The 11,712-nt window shown below is 34.5% G+C and overlaps 1 protein-coding gene across 2 annotated transcripts; it reads right to left on the bottom strand.

The window, feature by feature from the left end:
- Positions 1-1,225: 1,225 nt before the first annotated feature.
- LOC107622583 (phosphatidylinositol 4-kinase beta 1) lies at positions 1,226-10,607 on the bottom strand. Of its 2 annotated transcripts, none has more exons than XM_016324533.3 (16): positions 8,477-10,607; positions 7,793-7,969; positions 7,625-7,673; positions 7,088-7,220; positions 6,504-6,981; positions 5,646-5,726; positions 5,455-5,574; positions 5,071-5,140; positions 4,350-4,447; positions 3,908-4,012; positions 3,561-3,614; positions 3,260-3,403; positions 3,106-3,159; positions 2,949-3,023; positions 2,043-2,126; positions 1,226-1,952 (listed from the first exon to the last, which is right to left on the bottom strand). In XM_016324533.3, exons 1-16 carry the CDS (start codon positions 9,947-9,949, stop codon positions 1,851-1,853), a joined length of 3,297 nt encoding a protein of 1,098 aa, XP_016180019.1. In that variant the 5' UTR covers positions 9,950-10,607; the 3' UTR covers positions 1,226-1,850. The 2 variants fall into 2 exon arrangements, with proteins under 2 accessions (XP_016180019.1, XP_016180018.1); XM_016324532.3 differs by having other exon boundaries at positions 7,793-7,972; positions 8,477-10,601.
- Between the last annotated feature and the right edge of the window lie 1,105 nt (positions 10,608-11,712).

The following is an 11,712-nucleotide window of genomic DNA, read 5'->3' as shown; positions in this document are numbered from 1 at the left end:
GGCCATCGCTCAACTAATTGGCTGTTAACATGAGAAGTTTATGAAATTAGATCAAATCAATTCTAATTGAGGAATTTCAATGCCTCAAGATCTCATCAATTTGGGATCTGATTTAATCTAATTTCATAAATTTATCATGTTAGTAGCAAATTAAGACTATCATATGTGTGTTGTAGTTAGTGTGATGACATTTAACGTACCACAAGCAAATTTTGACGCAATCGATAATGGAAGAGACGGATGAACTAATATGACTAACTTAAAATTTTTGAAGGACAAATTTAATTAAAAAAAATCTTGAAAGCCAATTTAAAAAACAAATAATATTTTAATAATTCAATGATAAATTTGACCATTTATTCTAAGTTTTATTATCCGTTACTATTGCACAAAAGAGTTTGGTTAATTGCACTAAAATAAGATTATTCCAGTAAATTATGATTTGAATTGCAGCATCAACATCAAATATATGAATGTTATTTAGTCTATTAAGCTTATTTTTTTCCACAATATTCCCCATCTTAATAAATTAAGAACTAATCTGCTATTGATTTGTCACTTATCAATAAATTATTATATATAAAAGACAAAATTTAAACCCCTCAACACTTACTTTAGCAAACGAATAAACGACCAATTCAAATTGACTATTTAGTCTATTAAGCAATGAAATATGTATGGGACACTAATGAAATAAATATGCATATACACTGACTTGCAAATTTCAAATTTTTGTTAAAAGATAGAGACATCGTATATATAAAATATAAAGAATTTTATAAATAAATTATAATTTCTTAATATTTATTGATATTAGCATAAAAAAATTTATTAGTTTTAATATATTTTTTAATTATATAAAAGATTTTAGATTTTTTTTTAGTAATGAATTAATATTAATGAGACATTATTCTTAACTCATTTTCAAGAATATAGACAAATAAGATTGGACACCTAATACATGATCATATTTGAGTTTATTTAAATTATTTTTTAATTTTTATTAATACAAAACTACACACAAGACATGTTTATTAGATGAGTATCATCCAAAATATACCCGACACATACAACTCAACAAAGTGTCAGTATTTCATAGCTAGCTATTAAATGAGAAATGTATAGCGAATCATCTCATCATGAAAATAAGTACCATCAACATGGCTTAGGTAATCAGGAATTCTTCGTGCCATGGCTAGAGATAAAAATAGAATCATGAAGAGACTGGCACCAAAACTTTGTATGATTGATATGGAGGGTGAACAAATTTCACCATGAAAGTAAACAGAATAAATTACATATGATGTAATCAAACATCACTAAAGAATTTGAATAGTGTAAGAATTGAATAATCAACCGTGGGAAGAGACGTGATAGATCAACTGAGATCAGGAAGAAACAACACAGCAGTGTCAACGGATGTCCAAGATATACCAGGTCAGCATCTGCTTCACAGTTGAAAACACCCCCCCAAGAGTTTTGATGAATCAAATAGTTTTTACACACTACACATATCAACACCCAACAGAAACCTGTCACTCATGCTAAAATCACTATACAATTTCCACTATCTCTCACCATTTAGGAGGCTAAACCAGAGCTTCATTCACAAGAAGCAATGCAAAATCAAGATCAATTTGAAGGGGAAAAAATGATTTTTGCAAGTCTGTTACTTCTCACCCTGCCACAGTGCCGTCTATTACTTCTCACCATCCACAGAAATTCCAACGGCACACCAGTGAACCAACCACAATTAAATGACCGAAAATCACAATTCTATTTGTCGGGAATTCACGGTGCAAGCTTTAGTTAAAATGGAAAAGGCAAATAATCATCACTGACAAATTATCTCACAATATTCCATTCAAAACCCTCTGGTAATAGTCATACTGCCGTGTCCGCCATGCATCCAGGCTACTGCTGATCAGAGTAAGCACCAATGATACACATTGCTGCCAGAAGAGAAAATGAAAGAAAACACAAATGTAACAATCACATTTAACAGATTGCATTTAAAAAGTCATTAATATTACTATTGAAACCTCTTCCGTTAAACTGAGGTGGAATCGCTTCCGTAGGTTCTGTATTGTCCGTGGACCATTTTTAAAGCAGGGGAAACCAGAGTCCTAATACAAACATTAGGGAAAAAAAAGAATCAGTACAGAGGGATATTTCCTTCTGTTCTCTGTAAGCATCACGAAAGAGGCCCACGTACAGCAGCAGTTGTGTCAAAGGTAACATAAGATATCACGTAAGAATATGTGAACCTCATATCACGTAACCAGATAAGTGAAACGGATAGGTTACAGTCAAGTATGGGAGAAAGGAGAAAGCTCTGTTTCTCTAACTGCTTATCAAACAAATGTAGTGTATTGTAACCTTTTTGCACAAATTTCTGTTCAATGTCAAATACAATGCATTTTCCTTTCACTATGTTTTGGGTTGGAAGGACCATTCTCAAGACAGTGAAATTTGTTTCTCAACCCTGTTCTAAGCAACTCAAGATGTTATTTGCCACCCACTGCCCATTATCCAAAACAATCATGTTCATTCATTCAACTGACAAAGTCATGCTGAATCCCCCCCCCCCCCCCCCCAAAAAAAAAAAAAGAAAAAAGAATTGTTTCAATCTCAGAATTCAAAGATGTCTAATGTCTATCCAGGTACTCTTAAGCACTTCACTACCCCAGTAGTATGACAGTTAAGCAACCAAGATTCACTAGGAATCATATTGGATAGGTGCTATTTGCACAATATATGAGCATCCAATCAATCACATTCTTTTTTTTTTTTCGGAGAAGAGTGGAAAAAAAAAACAAAAAACAAAACAAAAAGGGAGAAGAGAAAAACAAAGGGCATCAGCCTTAAATCACAGACAACTTCACAAGCAGACTATATACATGTTATATGACAGTGGGAGGAACCACAGGGAGGTAACAATTACATACCTGTAACATCTCAACAAGAAGAATTATTCGCTCAGCATGCTTACGGCAAGTAAGAAAGCCTTGAATGCATAAAACCTGGGTTACAGGGACAAAATGGACATGTTTAGTGCTAATAGATGCAGAGGTAATGTGCAGACTGTATATTCACCACTGCTACCTTGAAATAATCAAAGAATTCGCTTGGAATGCCCTCAGCATCAGAATCCATGACCTATCACAATTGCATTTGTTCATTTTATAGAGCTGACCATTTAGCAAATGAACGACAAAAAAATCAAGTCAATAACAGACAGAAAATTATCTCAGTTTACCTCAAGAAGCTCTCGGGTTAATTTGAAAGGTGCACTTTCAAAATTAACACCACCAGGTGAATTGGAAAGCATGAAGCCAAAATCAATATGTATAATATGACCTTCTTCATCCAATAAGAGGTTCCCATTGTGCCTATCCTTCACCTGAATGACAACAAACAAAAAAATGATAAGTGGGTAGAAAACTAACTCCACAACAACAATAAACAGCACAAATAATGACACAAATTACAATTTAATGCAGTGCTGCACCAGTTATAAAGAATGAATTCATGCATGTACATGATCAGATGTTTCAGACCTGCAGAAGGTAGCAGACTAGGGAATATCCAGCCATACTTTCAACGAAGTTCCTCTATACAAAAATAATAAAAAAAATGGTTACATTTTGTCACAGAAGAGATATCTTGTCCAATTTTAACATGGAATTAAGGCTTTCACCATATAATAAGTAAAATGATACAAGAAACATCATGCAAATCATTCAAATGAGAGACGAGGAAATAACCATTTACATTTAGAAGATGATGCACTATACAATACCAGAAGAAGAATGAAGAGTTAAGATTTAAGAATTAGTAGCACATTTTTTCAGATTAACAAGATCAGTTCACAATAATGAGCATATCTTTGCATCTCTATATTTACCTGGGCAAGTTTGAAACTTGGAGAATTTTCTTGATACTTGGCAATAAAGAACCCACGTAAACTTGAGATGTTGGGATATCTACTCTTGATCGAATGTAGAGAAGCCTGCAATAAAGAGAAAAAGACCGATATTAAGCTGGAAATATTATTAATAAGGTGAACTATATATTAGAATATTTTGCCTATACTCTCTATACTAATAATAAGGTCAAGTAGTACTAAAAGTGAAAGACAAGCCTAGTAAACGTAATAGTAGAAACCTAATTGAATAAGTGAAAAATCAGGAACTATAAGAAATCAGCATATAATTCCTAAAAATTATTTCTTTACTTACATGGCTAGTTTGATTTCACAACATATGATACATATATTCTAAGGTAATCTAAGCATAACCTAAATAACCTCCCTAAATTTCATTTGAAATGTCAAAGCACAGAATTACCGTGTCTGGAATAGTTTCAATAAGAGCTGTGTAAGATGATGTACACAAAACTTCATAAGGGCGTAGCCAGAGAGGTAGGCCTGCTTCTTGGAAGATATCTGGCATCAAAGGCTGATAATTGTAAGCAACACATCAAGAAATTCCTAGAGTAGTTTGATATCTGAAAACTCATGAAAGTGCAATTATGCGAGTCAATAAATCTTAAGCACATCCAATCTATTCACTAGACAAATTCCTCTCTAATTAGAAATTTCCAACTAACACGTTGAAAACCACAACCAAGTAGACTGACAGCCAAAATGATACATAGAATGATTTGTGTTGCCTTACCTTTCCTTTTAATAATAGTAATGAAATTAATAGAAACAATGACATTAATTTCCACTACATTGTTTTAAGAAAAGTAAACAGGCTCCACTTCAATCCAGAAAGGCAAGTGGAGAATTTTATTTTATTTTTTATTTTTTGAAAAAAGATTAATTTTATGGTTTAGAAACATCTTTGCGATTTCTTTTCACTTCCCTTAAGTTTGTCTCAATGTCAATTCACTCTATGCTCATCAACAAAAACAATAATTTCTCAAAAGGTGTTATGGCAACACAATGGACACCGTATATGTGAAATTCTGAATATATTTAATTTGACATAATCTTTCCCTTTGGGCTTCATCCCAATATCAACACCAAAAACAAAGGGAAGAGAAGTAAAAGAGACCCCCCACCATAGAAATGTGAAATTAGTTGAACCGCCAGATGCTCCTGTCTGCAATCATCACCGCTCTTTACAATAACCTATGTAAAAAGGAATATTGTGTCATCTTGCTTGAAAGAATATCATCTTGAAGCATTTATTCTCAACCAAAGTACAGAAAGAACCATATGGGAGAAAAAAGAAAAAAAGAGGGTTTTTTTTTTGGGGGGGGAAGACAGTTTTATTGCTTGGATGAATAGTTTTAATACAAAGCTCTAAACAAACAAATGACCTTACTTTAGGCGACAAACAACTATTGATCATCAGATATTTTATTTATTGAAATCAAGACTCCATGACTTCAGAAAATAACAGCATAGCTTTTTTTTTTTTTTTAATTAATAAATGTACTTACAGATCTCAAGTCCCAACCAGGTGAATTGCCGTGAATGGAAGCCTTGCGTATCCTCTCTTTCTTTGCCTCCCAAAGTTCACCAGACAAGGCATCACTCGCTTTGCGGGCAATTCCATTAGCCTGTCAAGAGGAACAGGTCATACTAACAGCTCGTATTTCAAAACAATAAGAACTTCTACAACATGTCTTACCCTTGGTTGTGCATCTGATGAATCCTGACCAGCACCTTTCAAAGGAAGTCCAAGAGGTGCTTCCCCTTTAGCAGCCGCCGCCTAGAAAAGTTGAAATGTCAGCAAAAACTATTACAGTAACATTGATTGGGAGGAATCATACAAAGAAATGAATTATCTACATGTCATGGTCTGTTTTAGAGTTGTGTAGATCTAACAACCCCAGAAGCTAGCTGGTGAGGGTGAGAAGCCCAAGCAATTATAAAGGCTATCATGCCCATATCTCCAAGCAATGGACACAACACACAAACTCTAAACCTAGGGATGGCATCTACAGTGGCCCAATAACAACAATAGATTAGGGTCTAACACATCTCAAAACTGAGTAGGTCTAAATTAATACCAAAAGCTAGCAGAAGGGAAGAGGGATGTCCAAAGACTTAATAAACCGACAATGGCAATATCCCCAAGCAAAGTGGAACTAACCAGTGTGAAATGCATAATCAACGCATAATCTTTAACTAAATGAAGTCATGGATCCGCATTACAGATTAATATCAACAATCTACCTACTGCATGCATGAGTAACTTAATGATTCGAGTTACTCATTATATTATTGTAATAAGATAACTTGGCCAGTCTTTTCAAATTAAAAACTAATTATGTTGACTGGCAGACATGTGTATACATACAACGAAACAGTTGACTTCATGCTGCTGAAATAACTACATTGTAAAATCACTGAATTATTTATTTTGCAATATGGGCACTGATAAAGGAAACCAGATCAAGTGTTTTGAAAACAAAGCTTGAATGCAATATAGAAGAAAGTAATGCAAATAGCAGCATCAATATCACCAAATCAACAGAAGACTCACTTTTACTTCCTCTATTGCCACTGTACTTGGCACACGACGATGTTCCCTCCGCCGTCTAGGTGCTTGTTCCCCAATATCTTCCATTCTAAGCCCAGGATCAGTGGTCAGCACTACCCGTACGCACTTCACATCACTGTTACGTCCTCCCCTTGCCATTTCACCAACACTGTTACTATAAGGACCTCGACTGCTAACATGCAGATTCACTTCAGTTTTCTCTGGCTGAACATGTAATTGTGATTCTACAGAAAGACTCACACTAACAAAGTTGACTTTTGCCTCGGATACATGAGTCATTGCCTGGTCAATTGCCCGCGCAGTTGATCTTGACATCCTATCATTGCTATTACGATAAACCTCTTGTGTTGTCCACAATGGATAAGCCCATGGTGGTGGTTTTGGCAAGAGAGCATCTCCATTTGCCAAGGGAATTCCACCTTTGGAAAGTTTATGAGGACTGGACGTGTCCTTGGAATTGCTATGATAAATGTTTTGTAGTGAAGGGAATATATCAGAAATATGTTTCTCATTTTATGAACTGCTATATTCTTTAAAACTCATGGGGATTACTATTGAAGTAATACCTTGTCATGTCACATCTCAATACTTCAACACAGATCATGTAAGGCGCCTTCTCCCTAGAATTCAAGAGAACAGCTTCATCTTCAGGAATATAAAGCACACGGTACATGCCCTTTCCCAGAGGAAAACAAACTCCTAGGAATAAGGAAAGCAAGATTCATAGATAAATAAGAACCAAGTGAACCCATAAATAAAAGAATGCATACACACAAATTACACACCAAAAAAGTGAGTTTAAAAGCAAAGAACTAACAACAGCCAACAATTCCTTGAGTGCACAAATGAAAAGTTGATTAACAGTACCACTAACAAAATGGCCCCCCCCAATAAACATCAGAATGGAAGTTTCTAAACATGCAAAGCAAGGCAACTAAAGAAGTATGGAAATTGGTGCCATTGCCACAAGGAGAATTTCTCAGACTAGATTTTGGGAATAAAATGACATCTGATTCTGTTCGGACGAAACACATGACAAATAGTAAATCCTTTCAGCATCAAAGAACAATATTGACATCATATCATTCACAGTTAAGAAGTACCTCCAGTATTCTGTGCCTCTGTCAAATGTAAATTGATCTCTGCTAGAGACTTAAAAGTTAAAACACAGAAACAGCAACAAATAGGTGTCAGAAGCCAATGATGGAACAGGTTCAAATAAGTAAATATATACATACATATTATCATTAAAAATATAATAAAAAAATAACCTCATGCAAAGCATGTTTGCGGTCTTCAACTGGAAATACATCAACTAACCCAAATGATGTCTCGCATAATGACAGCACAAATTCCAATGACTCATGGTAAGCTACTTTACGGAAATGTGATTGATTGAACGGAAGTGGAGGTTTTGTTGCAAATTTCTCAGGTGATTCAGGATGCTTCTGCTAAAGTAACATAAAATTAACAGCATCCAACTGAGGTATAAGGATGTCATACATGAGAGAATGCCCTATCACCATTTCTCAATAGTAAAAACCCAACAAAGTATACAACAAAGAAATGACAACAGATTTCAGAATCCATAAATACAAATATTTCTCTTCTAACTCTAACCAGCAAATGCAGTAAGAGATTTCATTTGTAAATATCATAATCAAGACTCTGTCAGGTTTGCATTATGTCTTGCACTCATGCACATAACATTGATAATGAGTCCATATAGAAAAGTATGTGGATATTGAATAAATAAACCAATGCCAAAATCTATATTAAAATTATAAAAGCAGACTTCAAATCAAGATGTTAGAGTGCCTTTATGACTTATCATAAAAAGAAAATTAATCAATGTGTCACGTGTATGAATATGGGGTTCCACTAAAAGAATATTTGGTTTACTTTCTTCCAGAAGACAAACACAAATATTAATTGTTAGTAAATATGCAACAGACCTCTTTCTGCTTATTTGACCCCCATAGTTCTGAATCTTCAACTGAACGTTCACGATCTCTAAACAATTTGCGGAAGAAATTTTCTGTACCTGGACTACTTTCACCGTTGTTTTCATTGGTTGAACTACTTTTACCATCTTCAGGGTGCACACGAAATAATCTTTTGAACAAAGGAAATTCAGAAGGCTCTTCCTCCTCAATAGTGGCAGTACCTTCTTCAATTTTATCATTTGCATCTTTCTTGTCTTCAAATATATCCTTAACAAATTTTCGGAAAAACCCTTCTTTTTCATCCTGTTCAGAATGCTTTGCACCTCTCTCTTCGGAATTAGCATTTTCTCCTTCATCATTCAAATCCTTCTTATCTTCAAATTTTTCCCTGAAAAACTTACGGAAAAATCCTTCTTTCTCCTCTTCTGCCATCATTTTGGTCGGTGTTTTATCCTCAGAATCATTCTTGCTATCACGAAACAATCTCTTAAAAATTCCATCCGAACTTGAGGGAGAACCCTCCACCTCGCCTTTATTGTCCCTCAAGAGCCTTTTAAAGAATCCATCCTTTTCAGAGTCTTCATCATCACCTCTATTGTCCCTTAAGATCCTTTTAAAGAAATTATCCTTGTCAGAGTCTTCATCATATTTCTCGGTTGACTTTCTGAAGTGAAATGCATCTCGGATTTTCTGGCCCAACTCATCCTCACCTTTGCTATCCCTTAAAAGCCTCTTGAAAAAGCCATCCTTCTCAGAATCATTGTCATCTTTTTCCGCTGACTTCCTAAACAGCAAAGCATCTCTAAACTTTGGACTTGGCAACAATTTCTTAAACAAGTTGTTTTCATCAGGAGACTGCGGACTAACGTTCACCTGCAAATTCTTTCCTGAAGAAGGCGAGAAAGACATGGACTTCTGAGGAGGAGGCGTAGGTGTTATCGACAACCGGCGTGTTGAAGACAAGAACCTATTGAAAACTTGGTTCTTGCCTCCAACGCTGGAAGATGAACCTTGAGACCTAATCAGGGGCACCCACTCACCCATCAAGGTGGCCGCAATCCGGCACTTCTCCTGCATCCTACTAATAGCTTCATTATCATTATCATCATCATTGTCCTCAAGCTCAGCCAATAAGAACCAATGCACCTTCAAAGCAATCTTAAGAGACTTGGAGCAAATATCAATGACAAACTTATCCAAAGAGGGGCTAGGCTTATGTATCATCATGTAACACACTTGGAACAGATAGCTCTCAATTCCCTGCAATGGAAGTGTGTACATTCTATTGCAGAGGTAATCGCGCACCCCTGCATGGTCATGCTTGTACAAGTAGCTAACTGCGATCCACTCGCAGAAGAAGGAGGAATCAAAGAACCTGATAAGCCACCCATTCTCACTGGTCTCACTGGTCAAATTGGACCTCGACGTGATTTCTCTGGGCTCATCGGCCCAGACACGACTCAATCCTAAAAGCTTCACCATCCTCCTCAATCTACCATCATCAAACCCTGATGGGGTTAACCGCTACCAACCCCGCAACAGGATCCTAATTCCAATTCAACAACCAGCTAAAGCACAGTAGGATCCTCATCATAAAACCCTACGAATCCCTAAAACCTTCGTTGTAAACCCTAATCCAGCCACGAATAGAATCCCTCACCCTCATCGGTTATCCGAATCGGGTATCTAATGGAGATTCCGATAAAAAACGATGTTGAACAGGAAAATCTTACAGCGTTCATGGAAATAACGGGACAACGCAATCGGGGCAAACTCGAGCAGCGAAAAATTGGAGCTGAAGCAGGAAGAATCGGAGGATTCAGCCTATAAATCAAAACGAGGCTTCAATTCGATAAAAATGAATGTATCTGAATAGCGTAGAAGACGAAATGTGAATCTGATTCGAACCGCACGAGAACGTGGAAGCGAATCGAATGCCACAACGGATCTCTTCGAAACGACGGCGTTCTGGTGGAGGTTGTTGCGGTGGTGGTCGTCGTCGTTTTTTTCGGTATAGACAGATCAACGACAAAGGTAAAGTACGAGTTAATTAGAATAGATAAAAATAAAAATAAAAATAAAAAATAAAATTGAAGGTGCGTCTTCTGAAAGAGTGAAAGTTGCGCACTCCTACTTTCCTAGGAGTAAGAGTTAGATAGAGGGGGGTTGGTTTTGTCTTCTATTGATATATTTAAAGTTGGTTAAACTACTAAAATGTTATCCAAAATTTTACTGATAAAAAAAAAAATTTAAGTATAAAATATGTTTTTTATTTTTAATATTTTGAAATTTTTTAAAATTATTTTTAATGTTTAATTTAATTTAATTTAATTTTTAATATTTTAATAAATTTTAATTTTATTCCTGTTGTTAATTTTTAAGCAGTCAATAATTAGTCAATTATTTTTTTAATTTTATTTTTAACTAAAATTTTAATTTTAACTCCAGTCCATTCAAAAATTCTATCACCTTCTTATTAAATTAGAATTTTTGAGGGGATTGGGGTTAAAGTTAGAATTTTGGTTAAAGGTAAAATTGGAAGAAAATAATTGACTAATTATTGACTGTTTAAAAAATTGACGATAATGATAAAATTGAATCAAATTAAACGTTAGGGACAAAAAGCATCTTACCCAAACCTTAAAAAATATTAATGATAAATAAATTTTTAAAAAATTAAAAAATGTAATAGAAAAAATTATATATTAAATATATATCCTAAAAGTAAATTTTAGAGATTAAATTTTCATACAAAGTTTTACAACTATTATTAAAAGAAAAATGGACAAAAATACACATAAAATTCACACAGAAAATACAATTACGCCTCAATTATTTAATGAGTCATGTGTACACACGAATATAATGCTCCGTAGTCACATCCACCATTTCGACAAAGAAAATGTGTCTCCGTTAATAAAAGTGTACACGTGTAATAATTTTGTTTCATCTGACATTATGTTCACTAGCGGCTCAAAAGGCACTAACGTGCTTATTCAGCCGCTTTTTTATTGTTTTTAAGAAATTAATTTTATTTTTTTTTTGTTAATATATCATTCACTCTTCAAATTTATTAGATAAATATGTTTTTATTTTAATATTGACGTGACTTTATTTATATCATATTTTATTAAAATTAAAATTACTATAAACCAAAATATAATTCAAAAAATAATGATAATAACATTATTCTAATTCAAAAAGAGTATATATAAACCAAAATACATGTTAGTTATTTACAAAAG

This window comes from Arachis ipaensis, chromosome B10 (genome assembly GCF_059453495.1).
Source record: "Arachis ipaensis isolate K30076 ecotype BB chromosome B10, ASM5945349v1, whole genome shotgun sequence".
Taxonomy (NCBI): Eukaryota; Viridiplantae; Streptophyta; class Magnoliopsida; order Fabales; family Fabaceae; genus Arachis; species Arachis ipaensis.
The sequence above is the reverse complement of the archived record's forward strand: the minus strand, read 5'-3'. Positions and strand labels throughout refer to the sequence as shown.

Bases quoted from the DNA above. Each gene is read 5' to 3' on its own strand.
- LOC107622583 (XM_016324532.3), bottom strand. From the start codon at position 9,949: ATGGTGAAGCTTTTAGGATTGAGTCGTGTCTGGGCCGATGAGCCCAGA. The intron at 7,674-7,792 runs GTTATTTTTTTA...TTAACTTTTAAG, and splicing joins GCAAACATGCTTTGCATGAG to TCTCTAGCAGAGATCAATTT. The intron at 5,575-5,645 runs GTAAGACATGTT...TCCTCTTGACAG, and splicing joins CATCAGATGCACAACCAAGG to GCTAATGGAATTGCCCGCAA.